The 16,620-nt window shown below is 38.8% G+C and overlaps 1 protein-coding gene across 7 annotated transcripts in view; it reads left to right on the top strand.

The window, feature by feature from the left end:
• Positions 1-15,583, top strand: part of MED15 (mediator complex subunit 15) — a 30,735-nt gene extending 15,152 nt beyond the window's left edge. For 3 of the 7 annotated variants that reach the window (XM_086623207.1, XM_086623206.1, XM_086623204.1), the window contains exons 9-18: positions 2,484-2,603; positions 9,174-9,316; positions 9,639-9,766; positions 10,646-10,780; positions 11,167-11,230; positions 11,400-11,466; positions 11,923-12,083; positions 12,288-12,454; positions 13,347-13,445; positions 13,601-15,583. In XM_086623207.1, the coding sequence (XP_086479333.1) occupies positions 2,484-2,603; positions 9,174-9,316; positions 9,639-9,766; positions 10,646-10,780; positions 11,167-11,230; positions 11,400-11,466; positions 11,923-12,083; positions 12,288-12,454; positions 13,347-13,445; positions 13,601-13,737 (1,221 nt within the window). In that variant the 3' untranslated portion in view covers positions 13,738-15,583. The remainder of the gene's footprint in view (positions 1-2,483; positions 2,604-9,173; positions 9,317-9,638; positions 9,767-10,645; positions 10,781-11,166; positions 11,231-11,399; positions 11,467-11,922; positions 12,084-12,287; positions 12,455-13,346; positions 13,446-13,600) is intronic. The other 4 variants (XM_086623210.1, XM_086623209.1, XM_086623208.1 and 1 more) reach the window with 2 other exon arrangements.
• The last annotated feature ends 1,037 nt before the right edge of the window (positions 15,584-16,620 follow it).

Here is a 16,620-nt window from a genome sequence, read left to right as displayed (position 1 = left end):
ATGTTCCACTTCATTTTTATCAAATAATGGGTTTTGTATCTTACACTGGAGGGAGATTCTCTTCCTCTGCTTGCTCTCTGTTCTTTTGATGTGGTAAAATTCTCAATTCTGTAAATTGATTTATATCAATTTCACTTGTGGAGGAGGATTTGTCTTCAGTTCAAATCTTTTTCAAAAGCACTTGAACATTTCTGGTTGTCTTCTGTTTGTAGACTGACAAGAACAGCTCCTTCATGGATATACTGCTTTGCATAAAACAGATGAAATCTTTGGAACCCCCTTACCTGATTCCTTTGTCAGAGTCACAGGTTTCATAAATGTAAATCAGCTGGAGAATGGGAAAAATACATTACTTTGGTTAAGAAAGAGAAATTGGTGTAATTATATATATTTATACACACTTCCTTTCCAAAGCACATATTTCAAAAAACCAAAATTGTGTGCATGTGCATAAATATTTGACCAATCACAATACAACAAACAGCTGAAAGCCTTGAATCAGAGTTTGTCATGCTGGTGTTCAGTGGTTTGCCAGACACTTGAACTGTGAATATGCTTCTAATTTCCTTGACCTCAAAGGCAGTAATCTAAATCTTCACACTTTGGTGGTGTGGCATGAGAAACAGGACCAAGATGGGACATGTGGGTCACCATGACATCCCTGGGATTTCACACGCTCCAGAGATCCATGTGCATTCACGAGGGTCTAAGATGGGGTGATTGTGCCTAGAAGGATATGGGTTTGTTTTTGGTTTTTGGTTTTGTTTTTTTTTTTAATTCCCCCCGCAGCAATTTCCTTTTTTTTTTCTTTTTTTTTTTCTTTCATTTTTTGTTAGGGTTGTGTTGCTTCACCAGCTCTCATGTTGATACTGTAGCTCTTCACTGCACTTTGTTGCATCCAGCTGTGCTTTGTGCCAGTGCTGGGTTGTTGTGTTTGCTTGTGGTGGCTGTTGCATGCTGTGTGTGTACATGTGCATGTGTGTGTGATGTCTGATGCGTGCTTATTTGTTTCCTTTTTTGAAATCCTGTCTCTGACCATCCCTCTTTGCCTGGATGGGAAGGGACTGCATTGCTCTGATGTTGTGAACTAACAGCTGTGCTGAATTTGACACTATTTTCTTTATGAGTTATTGCTTTCCTTTTTCAGTCTTGCTGTGTTGTATTTAATTTTATTTATTTTTAACAATTGTAAGCACATGCATTCTCTGACTCTCTAGAGATGTGTTGCTGGCTGCTTCAGTCCATTTACATAGAACACTAAGCAAGAATGGCCCAAATCATTTACTGAAAGAAGGCTTCCTTAACTCATAGATTAGTTAGGATCTGTATAGATTCCTTGGTAATATGTACGCTGAAAGGAAAAAAAGTAACCCAGAGAACTTCATTGTTGATATTTGAAATACTGAAGAGAAGCTTACCAATAAGTGAATCTGCCAAAGTTACCTGAATGCTACTTCAAAAATATGCTGTATTTGCTGTAAATTCTCAGCATGTATGATATAATACCAAATTTTAAATAACAGAGATCTATATAGATACATCTGATTAAATCAGTGTGGCTCATGCAGGCTGAAGGTTTTGAAAAGCATTCTAGACACTGAGAGTAGCACAGTCCTAAGGCTATTTTAAAATACAAATTCTAATGCTAATCTTCATCATTTGTTCTAAATGATTGTCCTTTAGAGTGTGCTCATTCTGTACATCTAGAGAATCAAATGGTGTATGAATAAGCTTGAGGCAGACTATGAACCCCTAACAGAATATTTTAGCATAGCTTAGTAATAGAAGAATGGGCATTTGTCTAAATGATAGACATTCCAAGGTTATATTTGTCTTATTTAGTGGATTATAAAGAAAAGTAAATAGCTTTTTCAAACACAGAAGTCCTTTTTGTTGTCTTTGACGTTGTTATACTGTCACAGGTCAGGTTGGTCTGAAATTTTGCTCACTGTGGAGCATTCCTGCTGACAGTTGCTGTTGAGCTCTCTGCCAAATTCTTTTGTAATGAAGGGTGGCATATGCAAATACTGCTAAATCCTTTGAGTCCACAGTGGGGAAAGCACATCAGAAAGCTATGCCATTATATAGCTTCTCAGATGGAGCATTCTTGACAACATTTCTTAGAGTACTTATTTTCAAGAAATCTAGAAATTCAAGATGTCGGGCAAAATTTAGGGAAGGCCCTTAATTCAAATGATAGCATAGTCAACCCTTGACCCATGAATCTGAATCTACATATCAGCTCTCTCAAGATACCTAGAGTTCATTAGATGCTTTCTAGAAATGAACAGAAAGTATAAAAAAAAGGAGTTTGATTTATAAGCTAGCATGTTAGGTTAACCTTTAGAGAAAAGCTCACTAACCTTCCCTTCATGCCCCCCCTCCCCCTAATTCCTGGAGGTTGCATGTGCTTCTCATCCTGCCAGTGCACTGCATTTCTTGTTTTGCGATTACTTTTGTCTGTTGTCCCTCTGTCCTCAAAGATGATCACCGCACCTATGGCCCGAGGTGGGATGCAAATAAGACCACGGTTCCCGCCTACCACCGCTGTGTCTGCTACACCGCCAAGCTCCATTCCTTTGGGCGGACAGCAAATGCCACAGGTATTTACTGAGTAAAAGCACATTGTGTCAGGAATTGTGCAAAGCATTCAATACGCGATTGTGTAGCGCTTGCGTTCAAGCACGGGGAAGTTCACTTTTCCACCAAACAACTAACTTGCTGGTGTTACTCAGGGTGTGGGACTCTTTAGGTTTTTTTATGGATCCTTTTTTGTTTTAAGTCATAGGTTTTCTGAGACCTTGGGATATCAAATAAAGCATTTTTAAAGCAGCACAGATCTTTATTTTAATATGTAAAACGCTTCTATGTTTATAATTGATTCAAGTCTCGAATTAGAACTTTGTGGTTTCTGTTAGTCTTTGTGCATACTCCACCAGTGTGCATTTATGAGGGTGTTGCAAGCCAGTACTGCAGTGTACTGGCTGAGTTGTGTCTGGGACCTTATCATGTCTTCATACTCTGTACAGGTGCTGCTTTCATTAATAGTAAACGTGGCTCATTTCAGTTTGAATAGTTTCTTGGCGTGGTATCAGAGACCAAGAAAAATGGAGCTGTTCTCTTCTTTCATGGCTGTCTAGAAGGAGCTGCCAGAAGGATTCCACTTGTACCTGCATCAAAGAAGAACCTGTGTAGGCAGCCTGAAAACACCTATTCAGCTCTTCCTGGAAGATGCATGAGGTCAGAATAGTGCATCTTCCTGGTGCAGGTCTGGATTTGCTAAGGACCTCACAGTCAGGTTTTGCAAGCAAAATGTGTCATTTTGGGGGAGCAGGAATGGGGAGAACTAGAATGAAATAGAACTGAGTTCTTACCAGTAAGTCACAAAACGAGGCTCTGCTCTGCAGAAGTTTGCTGAGCCCCACTTGGTTGGTGTTGGTTTAAATACGTGTCATATTATGATGGTGGAATAGCGTTCAACTGCATTTTTCTGTTATTCATGAACCTCATGTCTTGTTCTTCTGGATACTAATTTTCAAATTTAATACCAGGCACAGTTTTAGTTCTTAATGCCACTGCATTTTGGTCATAGGGTTAATGAAAGTTTATTCACTCTGAGTTTTTGTTTCCTTTGCAAGCTTTTCGTGGGGCTATACAATGTCTGAAACTCTGCTTCCTAGTGCTGCTGCATGAAGTTTAGACACAATCTTTTCTCAGGAATTTGCTAAGGCAGATACAGTGACCAGAAAGATTCTGCAGGCGTAGGCAAATGCATCTGTTGTTATTCTTGTTTTAAGATGAATGGTCATTTCAATCCAGGTCATTGCTTATATGTTAACTGAAATAAAACCCAGACATACCTGTTGAGTCAAAGGAGAATTTACTTTGAGCTGTATTTGTGGTAGCAGTCTGTATAGACTGGGACGGTCATCTCCCATATGAAGTAATCACGGTATTTGGTTTGACAATGAGGCCTTCTGATAGATATTTAAGGATTGGATTGGCTTGTATTTAATATTTGAGTCATAGAATCATAGAATGGTTAGAGTTGGAAGGGACCTCAAAGATCATCTAGTTCCAACCCCCTTGCCATGGGCAGGGAAACCCTCCACTACACCAGGTTGCCCAAAGCCTCATCCAGCCTGGCCTTGAACACTTCCAGGGATGGGGCATCTACAACTTCTCTGGGCAACCTGTTCCAGTGCCTCACCACCCTCTGAGTTAAAAAGTCATAACAAAGATTTCTAGTTTAAGCATTCAGTGCTGTTGGCTGATCTTTTAGTGCTATCGTGTCTGTGGTTATTGAGGAGCTTTGATTCCTGACACCAAATGAATTGGTCATCAAGGAGTGCTCTCAGTAGGAGTAGCGTGCCAAGGATTGTGAAAATTATGTAGAAGACTGAACAACTAGAGAAGGCAGAAGAAGAAAGGAAGTTTCTTTATGAGCAATGATGGGAGTGAAAATGGCTCCGAAGCAGATGGTAGGATGAGTGAGTCAGTCATGGTTTAATGGTGGTGGGAAGCATGTTTTTAAAGCCAGTCTGACATGCTATGTACTTGACAGCTCTGGGTCAGGATGAGTCTCTAGTGCTGTCTGCCAAAATACTTGTTCAGGTTCTAGAGAAATTAGAAATGTTGTAATTTATGCCTCTTAATTTCATAAAATGCTTAAATAATATTGTATGTTGGATATGTTGTAACTTCCTTGTCATCAGAGCCCTTCAGCTGTTCACAGTAAGAGGAAAGGGCTGTAGCGTATATCCAGTTGTTAATTACATGTTTAAGAATCTGTGATCTCTTTGACTACAGTATCAAAAGTCTTTAAATCTTGATGATAGGTGGTTCAGAGGGTCTTCTCTCTTTGGAAAAGAATCTTGTTATTGCACTGAAGAATCCCTTTTAACAAAAGGACCAGATGTGATATCAATGGTGTGTGGCTGTTTCTTCTTATCCCATATGACGCAAGTGTCAGTCTACCTTTTTTTATCACAAGGTTCAGTTGGTTCTGCAGTGGGTTATTTGTTTGGTCAGGGTTTTTTTGCTGTTACGGTCTTTTAAATCAAAAGAATATATTTACTGATATGACATTGTATTCCACAATCTTCTGGTCTGTTGAGTTGCTGGAGAATTAGAACTGACTTTTTTTTCTTAGCTGAATTTGTTTGTGCCTGAATAGTCACCAAACATGAACTACAATCAATATTAGTGGCACTTCTTGAACAGCTAAGAGAACTTTCGTATACCATATTTGGATTGGCTCAAGAAACCTGCTGATATTGAAATTTTGAAAGGTTAAACTAATCTAATACTTACCTTTTGCTTTAGCAATTAGATAACTAATACGCTAATACCAATCGTTCTCCTGTATTTCTAGTGTCAAAACCTTCAAGTTCCGTCTACAAATTTATTGCAGCCTGCAATAGTGTGAACTTCCAGTTTATTGTTGGCACAGGAATCTTCAGCAAACTGAAAATACAGGAAAAAAAGTAAAACTGAGTTAATATTAAAATAAAGCAAGGCATACTGACGTGACTGGGAAGACGGAAACCTGTATCTGAACTTACTTGAAGCTCTGCGGAGTTTCTGTTTTGTTAGGCAAAGCCCCATAATGGTGAACTTTAAACCCAATTTTGCAACATAGTAGGCAAGGCTGTGCTTAGTGGCTTAACATTGAAACTGTAACTACAGTAGTGTAAATGCTTTCTAGAGTATTTTCCTTCAGACTGAAAGTGTTTCTACTTTTTCTCATTATTTTCCATCTCATTTCCATGAGAAAAATAATGTTTTTCCTTATTACCCATAATTTCCTTGTCGCAGTCGTCTTTTCCTTGCTGTTAGTATCTGCATATTGTACACTCTTGCTACCGGGAGCTTCTGAAAATCTCTCACTAGCCTTATCTGCTGAGTGCTGTTCCTTGCCTGAGACTCAGCAAACTGGGGGTATGCCCTCATAGCTGAGTTTATCTTCTGGCAAGGTGTGCTCTAAACACAAAGAATAGCATTGATTTAGTGGATGTTAAGTGCAAACTTTTGTCTTGCCTAAATATCTTTTGGGCAAGACTTCAGCAAATCAGGGGTTGGTGTCATGATCAGGTCACTGTAGAGTTGCAGAGTAAATTCATGTTCAGTGGGCTGTAATAACTGTCCATGAACATGCTTGTAAATCTTATCCTGCAGTGAAAAAATATGTAGTTGCATTTCCCTATAGATGTTGAAGATGAAGGGTATACAAATGGGCAGTAACCATGGCTTAAATCTGGAGTTAAATGAGGAGCTAAATGAATTTAATGGATTTAAAGCTCCAGAGGCAGGGCTTTTTCGTCTTACGGGTTTACTGGGTATTTTTGGGGTTTTTTTGTTTGTTTGTTTGGTTTTTTTTTTAGGCATTCTTTTTAGTGAGAGTCAGTTGGAAAGAATGTTTCCCCAGAAATTGGAATTTCATTAAATTGTTAGAATCTTAATCCATATCCTGCAAACAATGTAGAAGTCTGAAGCCGAAAGCATCTTCAGGTTGTTCTATAGAAAGACGTGAAATTTATGTAGCAAATTAACTGCTTTCAAAGAAAAGCAAGGCAATAAGTTCGGAATTCATAGAATCATAGAATCGTTAGGGCTGGAAGGGACCTTCAAAGGCCATCTAGTCCAACCCCCCTGCAAGGAACAGGGATATCTCCAACTAGATCAGGTTGCTCAGGGCCTCATCCAACCGGGCCTTGAACGTCTCCAGGGATGGAGCATCCACCACCTCTCTGGGCAACCTGTTCCAGTGTTCTACAACTCTCATGGTAAAAAATTTTTTCCTAATATCCAACCTGAATCTACCTCCCTCTATTTTAAAACCATTACCCCTTGTCCTATCACAACTGGCCCTCCTGAACAGCCTCTCCCCATCTTTCTTGTAGGCCCCCTTGAGGTACTGGAAGACCGCTATATTGCGTACTTCTGAGTGCATGTTTTTGAAAATGTCACAATTTTGTTTAATATTAGACGTTAGTCTTCAGTATTTCTAAATGAAGCTGGCAGAGAGCAAACCTGTTGCAGGAAGGAAAGCTGGTTGCCTGTGCATGTACTTAAATGAGAAGGATAATGCAAAAACAGATACCAGAACTAATTCATTCTGTGCTTCATACGTGCACAGTATATGCTGCATGTTCTTTGCTTTTCTGTGACATTTGTAAATTAATGTGAAGGGACTTTGGTGTGGAAGTAGATACAGAAGCTTAAATCTGGTGAAAAAACCTAATGAAATCTTTCTCCTTCCTTCCCAAAACACAAGGATTTATGTTTTCAGAAGTAATTTTATGTAACCAACTTGAGAGACTAAAAAGGGGCCTGATTTTCAGGAATTGATGAACCACTCAGAAGTGGTCTTAGTTTGACTTGATGAAAAATGGGTGCAGCATCCATATGGGTAAGTTCTAAATCACTTGCTGTTTAATAGAATGTTAAATAGAATCGTAAAAAAAAAATCACAGAGTGTTTTTTGCAGTGCTTATTCTGGCTTCATTCCAAACAGTGGTGAGACGCTTGGTTTCTGTGGGAGGCAGATATGTTTTTCAATCTCAGAAATGCTTTTTTAACTGTTGAGGACACGCACGCTGTTAAAGAACCCACTTCCTATGCAAAACAGTAAGCACAGTCTTCAGAATGTGTTGATTGTGGAGGAAAGGAAGATACAATAGCTAATTTAAAACATCATTTCAGCCTCACTTGTTCTAGAGGTCTTTGTTGGAGAGGTTGTGAAGGTAATGGAGTTACTGAAGATTTAAAAAAAATAAATCATCATAGTATGTCAGGCTGCATTTGAGTTTAAAGTAGGCTTTAATGGATGATAAACTAGTATCTTGAAATTTAGTAGCTTTACATTTGCACCTAGTTGGTGATTGTTTTGGCCCATTTTATTTTATATTTTTTTAATGGTAGCTATAATGTGATATTCCAAGCAAAGCATTTCCCGTCATTTCAGTGCATACATGCAAAAGTAGACCATGCAATACTTACTTTTTTAATGTGCTGAATATCATGTCCTCTGGAAACAGTTGAGTGATTTAGATGGATATTTAATGCGTGAGTGAAGGACACCACCGGATCGCAGTGCCTATGAAGTGTGTGGGACTTGTGGATTTACTGGGCTGTTTGCTTAAAAATGGTTTAGACTGATTTGTTAATTCATAAAGGTGCTAATCAATGACTTACAGAATGGATGCATATGTTACTGAGTCACGTGGCCTCTGCAGGCTAATTCAGTGTATTTTTGTATGTACTTATAGCCTCAGCTCATAAGAACTCCGTGTGTGCCTTAAACACGATCACTTAATATCTGCGTTACTATACCATGCTCCTGGCCATGATACAGGTTCTTTTGCTTGGTTTTAAGTGATCAAAGGGAAAAATGTCCATTAGAACAAATGTGAGAAATTGCTCTAATTTCAGCATTATCTGACTTTGGCACTTTATAGTGTACAGAATAAAATTAGTTATTACCCAGAGTTTGATGCTGTTCTAGGAATGCTCTTAGTCATCTTTTTGTCCTTCAGGCACACCTCATCATTCTCCAAAGGTCAGAAAGCTACTTCATTTTTTTTCCACCCAGCTGTTCAATTTGGAGTGTTTTTATCTCCACCTAGATTTTCAAAGCTGAATATTTAGTTAAGGTGTTGGTGGTTCATCTTACTTAATTTTTTTTTCCTTCCTTCCTCCTAAACAAAACCAGTTGGGAAGCTACAGTCAAGTCTGACACACCTTTGAAGACTGTAATTAAAATGTCAAAATAAGAAGAGGTTTTTTGTGGCTGTTAATTCTCAAGTTAGAACCGTCTATTCTTCCAGCTCTTCTTTACTCTAGTTCTAATGAAGTTCAGATTTTTCAGATGACACTTGTGACATTTTAATTGCAACATGACAGTTTGGGAAATGAAAAACAATAATTATATAGTTATTCAGATTATGTGTGGTTTTAATGGTTATTTCTAGAAAAGTTGATATGAAGTACAGCCCTGAGAGCCTCAAGAATGATATAAGTGAGACTGTCATTATGAGGGAGAACAGGAAACTAACACTTTCGTTTCTTATAGGCCTGAGGATACGTTTCTCTCCATAGGTAAAGCCATTTAGTTAAGTTCCTATCTGTACTCCCTTTTGTTGTTATTGATCTGATCCTTTTCCACCTTTCAGGTCAGCCAAAACAATATCACCATGATGTCGTCTCCGTCTCCTGTCCAACAAGCTCAAACACCCCAGTCAATGCCTCCGCCACCACAGCCACAGCCATCTCCGCAGCCAGGCCAGCCAACTTCTCAGCCAAATTCAAACGTCAGGTGAGCTGGACTGCAACTTTTGAGGACCTTTGTCAGTGCCATAAGGGTGAGGTTTTCAGAAGCATTCAATATACCTTACTCTTATTTCCATTGAAGTGAATTAATTTTATTATGAACTTCAGTGAGAGCACAGGTGAGATTATGCTGAATACACTCTGAAAACTCTCATTTTAAGTAAAGAAGCTGTGTGTGAAATACTCACTGAGTCTACTGGCAGAGCAAAGAGTGCCATAGTGATGCTTACTAAAAGCATATCTGCTCACAGGCTGATCATGCTTCCTTGTCAGATTCTGGCAGGTTTGATTGTATGCTTATTTTTCAGCTCAGGCCCAGCTCCGTCACCCAGCAGCTTTCTCCCCAGTCCATCTCCACAACCATCCCAGAGCCCAGCAGCTGCACGAACACCTCAGAACTTTAGTGTCCCATCTCCAGGTCCTTTAAACACTCCAGGTAAATGATCTGAGAACTGTACTGCAGACCATGAGTTGGGGTATGTTTCAGTAACTGTAATAGTTCCCAGGAAGCCTGTTATTGTTTGGCACGATGTAAACTTTAAAGGGCTCTAGAAAGCAGCCAGCATCGCAAGTAGCGAACGTCACATGCAGCGCATAACACCATGGATATCTCAAATCAAAATCAATTGAAACCTCTTTTCTTACCACTGAACTACGTAATGGATTTTTCTAACTTCCCCAATCTTTTTTGGGGAAAAAAAAAAAGATGCTTAATTGAGCAATTTCATAGTGGCATAATGATTCCTTGGTTCCATGCAGGAAGGAATCCTTAGCAACAGCATGCGATAGTAAAGGGTGTAACCACTTAATCACAGATGGCAGGCTGCTTTGCTTCAAAACACCTTCCTAGGCATACTCAGGCACTTGTGCTCTTCTCTCTCCCAGATGTAATAAGCAGTTTCTGATACTATGAATGAAAGTAACATACTGGCTCCTTCTTATACCACTGTCGTATGCTCTGCAATTTGGAAAGCACTGACTTAAGGATAACTGCAGCAAATTTAGCGAATTGATTCAGGGTTTAATGCACCAGAGTGAAGGCAAAATGAAGTAGAAAATGGGCATATGAAGCTTTGGACTTTTTCAGAAAAAAATCTATGAAATGGGAATTGCTGTTCTTTGCATAGAACACTCAAAGATTAGAGAGTTGGACAAGCACTTAAACTGAGGAGGGCATCCAGTTGTGGATTTGGATATTTGATGTGAGCTACGCTTTGAGACTGTCACGTTTCAGATCTAGATTCTGAAACGTGAGAATGCTGTTCTACAGTATCTTTTATCATCCCCGTGACGTGCCGTCTTTACTTCTTCCCAGGAAATCCAAATTCTGTCATGAGTCCAGCCAGTTCTAGCCAGTCAGAGGAGCAACAGTATCTGGAGAAACTCAAACAGCTATCAAAATACATTGAGCCGCTCCGGAGGATGATCAATAAAATAGATAAAAATGAAGGTGAGATTCCCTATATTTAGTCCTGCGTTTCTCTCTCTCAGCTCTCTCTCCTGATGAAAGAAGCAGTGATGATTTCTATACCAGGGATTAAAAATTACAGGGAAAATTAGTTGCTCTTTCTTGTCTATGACAGTAAAGATTTTATTGTGAAGAGTAGGTAAAATCCTCATCCGTAAATTCTCATCAGTTTTCCTTTATTCTGATGTTATTGAGACACATACAGCTTATGCAATGGATACATTTATGATTAGATGAAAGATCTTTGATCCTCACTACTTTCTTTAGTGTTGGCTCATGTTTTCACTTTTCACAGTATACAGTATTTCTGTCTGCAAGTATGGAAGCTATTCTTGTAGTCAGTGTTTGTGTCTTTGATGTTATTTCAGATAGGAAGAAGGACCTGAGTAAAATGAAGAGTCTCTTGGATATCTTGACTGACCCTTCAAAACGGTAACTCTTTTTTCCTTTTGATTGGACCTCAGGTTCCCCAGCTCCTCCAGAAATTTGTTGTTTAGCATCCAGCCATGTTGGCATTGAAGCTGTCTGTGGGGCTCAGATAGCAGAAACACTTCAGCCAAAGTAACCCTTTTGTGGTGATGAAATTTCTCCTTTTCTGCAGGTGCCCTCTGAAGACACTGCAGAAATGCGAAATTGCTCTGGAGAAGCTGAAAAACGATATGGCTGTGGTACGTAATGCTTTCCTCTAGCAAGCGATGAGCAATTAATTCCAAAAAGTCTTATGATTTGGCAAGATAATTTTTCGCATTTCTTGTTGCTTGTGCTGTTAAGACTTCAAGTAAGGTTGGACAAAATAAGAAAACAGGAAAAAAAAGAGCAAGTGTTTACTTCATGTAAGTCACCTGTATGTATCTTTTAACCGAACTTTCAAATTCTCGTGCTTTGTACAAAGACTTGAGTGATTATTTCTACGAACTTTTGCAGCTGATTTCAGGACAGGCTTCCTAAATGAAAGCTGTAGATGACCTTTTTTTTTTTTTTTTTTAATGTTACTGTATGCAATTTTGAGAATCCTTTGCATCTCATGCATTGGAAGTTTATGGCTATAAAACTTTGCATGATCAATAGTAGACATTTCCTTTTTGGTGATGATTAAAAGAAAAGGGGCTTCTCTTGTGTTTTAGCCTACTCCACCGCCTCCCCCAGTGCCCCCCACCAAACAGCAGTACTTGTGTCAGCCACTTTTGGATGCTGTTTTGGCCAACATCCGTTCACCAGTCTTCAACCATTCCCTTTACCGTACATTTATGCCAGCTATGACTGCAATTCATGGACCGCCGATCACGTATGTATCATTGACCTACTGTCTGTCTTAAATGTTCATTATTTGAGGAAAGAATATTTATTTATAGAAACTATTAAAAGAACAGATGAGTTTATGGACGAGTGTGAGTTATAGCTTTCCTTTTTACACCTGTAAAATATTTGACAAACGTGGTGTTGACATAACATTTTCACCTGATCCTTTTGTGGACTATATTTTATGTAGGGCCCCAGTTGCTTCCCCTCGAAAACGGAAATATGAAGAGGATGAAAGACAGACCATACCAAATGTCTTACAAGGGGAAGTTGCAAGATTAAATCCTAAATTCCTGGTGAACCTGGACCCTTCCCACTGCAGTAATAATGGCACAGTTCATCTCATATGCAAGCTAGGTAAGCATGAAGAAACTAAATGCTAAATTGAGAAAGAAGTGCTGAGCTTAATTGTAGAAATTTGAAGAGTTTTTTGCTAACAGTTTTGAATCTTGCCGACCTATGATTTTTGGACAAAGTCTGTACTTACATAGCACTGCTTAGTCATGACACTCTACACAGCCTGCTTCAGGGTACACCTGGAGATTTCATTCATGCTGATTGATCCTTTCTTTGTGCTGGAATTGCAGTTGGTGATCTCTTATAGTGTCTAGAAAATTACTTGTTGCTAGCAACAATCTTGATTCCTGATTTGACCTGTACTGATATGTGAGAATTGTTCTGCTTCCAACACTAGGACAGAGCTGAAGAAAAGTTGCGTTAATTTTTGGGAGGGACTGTTTCAATTTGTACTAATGATCACTGACGAGGGTGTATGTTCAAGAAAGAAATTTGGATTGCATCTTTTTTTCGTCTTGGTTGAATAATCATAAGTGTTATAGTCTACTAACTTGTTTTACTCTTGGATCCCAATGGGGAAAATAGATTCTTTCTTCCTCTCCTTCATTTGAGGAATCTGAACTGTTTTAGTCCTGAATATTAGTACATAAGGCACTTAATTTTCAAAAATGAGGTGTCTAACTGAGTGAAGTTCAGCTGATGAAGTGATGAGATTGGCAAGATGCAGAAATGTATAAGAGATGGAACTGTGTTTGCCAGGCTTTCCTTCCAAAAACCTAAGAGTGCTTTTAAAGCGAGCAATGAGATTGCCTTCCAATAAAAATGGAGATGTACAGCTTGCTTCCTCCTTGGGGTTCAGAGGCTAGAAACCATGCTGTGAATTGTGCACAAAAAAAACCCTCTGTCCAGCAGAGAATGTTTTGTTCTGATGGAAAGTGTATTTGCATTCTAGATGACAAGAATCTTCCAAACGTCCCACCACTACAGCTCAGCGTTCCAGCAGACTATCCAGATCAGAGCCCTCTGTGGATAAAAAACCCCAGACAGTACGGTATGAGGATGCTAGCATGATATTTGTTGGGCATGTGTATATGGTAATAGCAGGGAAACATGAACACCTAATACTACTCTTTTTTTAATTGTAATTTTAAAAATTTTATTTATTTTTATTATAACTCTTTTTATCTGTTATGTGTTTTTTTCCAGCAGCCAATCCCTTTTTGCAGTCAGTGTATCGGTACATGACTTCAAAACTATTGCAGCTTCCAGACAAGCATTCAGTTACAGCACTCTTAAACACCTGGGCACAAAGTATTCGTCAGGCCTGCCTCTCTGCTGCATAACATCTCACTTTCTAAATTGTGAAGCAAGAAAGAAGGTCTCAACAGCTGGCTTCTTCCACATGCCACTGGAAAATCACAGGCATTTTGGGGAGGGTACTTCAGAAGAAAGAAGCCTTACGTTGTTTTGTTTCTAGGTGTCAGGTTCAGTAGAGAACCTGGTGTTAGACTTAGCTTTCATGCTTTTTATCTTCTGCCTCTGTGGACTTTTGCCAGCATTTTCAAATATAGAAGATATGTATATATGGTTCTTGAGACTGTATTAGGATGAGTTTTTATTGTCTTCTTAGAGAAGAAATTATTTGTGGACTTCCATCAGGGAGTCTGGAATAAGAGAGAGTAGGGAGAGAATGTCCTAATTTGCTTCAAAGTTTGCTCAGTGCCAGTATTCCTTTCACACTGTGTTTTGTGACCTGATACTGCCCCAGAAATAAATTAGCTGCAACTAGAATGTGCTTGCAGACTTCTGAGTGGTTGCAGGAATCTTTTTGTCTATTAGCTTTGCCCAGAGATGGGATAAATTACAGCTTTTTAAGGCATGCCTCAAATATGTGAGATAAATCTGGATGATTATACTTGGGGGTGGGGAACCAAATAGAGCAAAAAAAGTATTTTATAGCTTATTTTAAACACTACTTTGTATAAACGGTTTTTAGTTAGCATGGACCACATGTTTCTCACTCCAGAAGAGTGAGGTGATGAGAAAGAAGATATATTAATGTGCACACTGACTTCCTATATAACCTCAGTAAATGTGTACGTAAAGGTGTGGGGGGAAGGCCCAACAGTATAAAGCCCTAGTAACACAAATCAATCCAGCAGGCTTGTAGCTACATTTCTTCTTTCCCTGAGAGTCTCTCTGAGGCATCTGCAGTTCAGTGAAAATGCTTCTATGCTACATCAGTTTGTTTAAAAGAAAAAGGGAAAAACCAACATAGCTCAGGAGTAGAACTGACAACTAATATTTTGTGCCTTGATCAATGATGGGCACTCAAATCAATCATCAGTTGCCTTATAGTTGGGTACTTCTAAGGAAAACATTTGCCACAAGTAACTCTAATTTCATGCATAGTGTGATTGTTTTATTTTCCTCATGTTTATAAGTTGCTCGTGCCTAATTTCCTGGTGTGGAAGAATTTCAAATTTCAGATGTTCCCTTTATATCCTGCTTCATCTCCCTATATTGTGCAGCAAACCTTAAAGAGTAGCTGGGCTCTCTTACAGTAGTGTCAAGAAATTGCTATGACCTTCGTAGATCTGTGTGGTGTCATCAGTTTTAGGATGTTTTTAAACGTGGGTACTTAGTAAGCACTGACTGAGGCAGAAGAATGCTATCAGTATTTTGTACATGAACTAATGCATTATCTGTTTGTTTCTATTGTAATAAATTTATTATTATTCCTGTGTTGGATGCTAACATTACAGTGATCTTCCCATGTTGATCCTTAGAAACCAGTTCTGTGTGTCCATTGGATGATGGTTACTTTGTTCTATGGTAAGTGAAAACTCATATGCTTCGAAGATTAGAGGAGGAAACCATAAATGGCTGTTTGTCCCATGGAATACTGTCTTTACTGTCCTCAGTTATTTGGAAGACCTGGTCAAGAGATGAGTAATAGTATCTACAAATGAAAGATGATGTTTTTTAACTAGTACTGTTACATGGCTGTCTCTTTCTTCAGGAAAAAAGAACCAGCAGTGCCAATACAGTTTGTAATACATTAACTAAGTAACCAAGAAATGAGGGTAGAAACAGGGTGAGGTTTTAAAGATATTGCCAGGATATAACACTGAGACATTTATAGCATTTATTTCTTAACAATTTGATTAAAACATCTGCAAATAGATGCAAAACATGCATGTCCCTTAGGTTTAGAATTAACTTTCCTAGTGCAGTTTTCAGAGCTGTCACTGCAGTACCTTTCAGTTTTCCTTCAAACAAGATGTATTGAGATGTTAGACTAAGAGTGTGCAGTAGGCATCCTGACACACGGCAACTTCTCAATCGGGAAATAAATCATGAAAACTGGAAGTGGGTCATGTACCCACAACATGTCAAATTAATAGCTGCGTATCGGTATAGTTGCCTGCCTTTTCTGTTGATGGGCAAACTGTCATAAGCTGCTTATAGGTCTTCTAAAATAAAAAATACAACCTTATTCCCAAATCCTTGGAAAGATGCACCCAAATGGGAGTAAGTTAGTATTAATGTTCGAGTACTTTACCAGCTCTTGGGGCATTAAAAGTGGATTCAGAAAATGCCCATTACAAAAAATTAAGAGCTTCGTGTCTTTCAGAAACTCACGTATCTGTTATGAATCAAAATATGCAAGTCTGATCCTTTCTTTTCTTGAACAAATGGCATATAAAATTCATATTCAGCTTTTACTTGAGGTGACAATAGCAATTGAAGAATCTGTCATGAAACTGCAATGTAAATGTTCAAAGCAGTAACAAAGAAACAGAATGAAGAGTAAGAGTGTTGAATTAAAGCACAGTTCAATGAAGATGGCTTCTTTGAGTAGCCTGAGTTCTCCTCTGCCTCTCAACAAAGCTATTCACTAGTGTTTGTTTCAGTGGTTTGCAAAACTGCCTTTTTTTTTTTTATGACTGGCAGTGGTGTGGCAATCGGACTGCAGAGAGGAACGCAGCAAATCAGTATTAGCATGATTACCTGAAACTTTCTTTTTCAATTAGGAGGGGTATTGGGTTAGGATTACTACCGAGCTGGTGAGCTCAGTGACTGTGTGAGGGACTGCCCTGTCTGACTGATGAGACTTTAAACTTCAGTGGGAATGTTTTTCCCCAAAGTTTTGGTATTTTGAATGAATTACTGTTTTTCTACATGGAACAAGGATATTGTGCAATTGACTGGTCTTCTGTTTT

The sequence above is a fragment of the Tauraco erythrolophus genome, chromosome 19 (genome assembly GCF_009769465.1).
Source record: "Tauraco erythrolophus isolate bTauEry1 chromosome 19, bTauEry1.pri, whole genome shotgun sequence".
In the NCBI taxonomy this organism is placed as follows: domain Eukaryota; kingdom Metazoa; phylum Chordata; class Aves; order Musophagiformes; family Musophagidae; genus Tauraco; species Tauraco erythrolophus.
The sequence above is the reverse complement of the archived record's forward strand: the minus strand, read 5'-3'. Positions and strand labels throughout refer to the sequence as shown.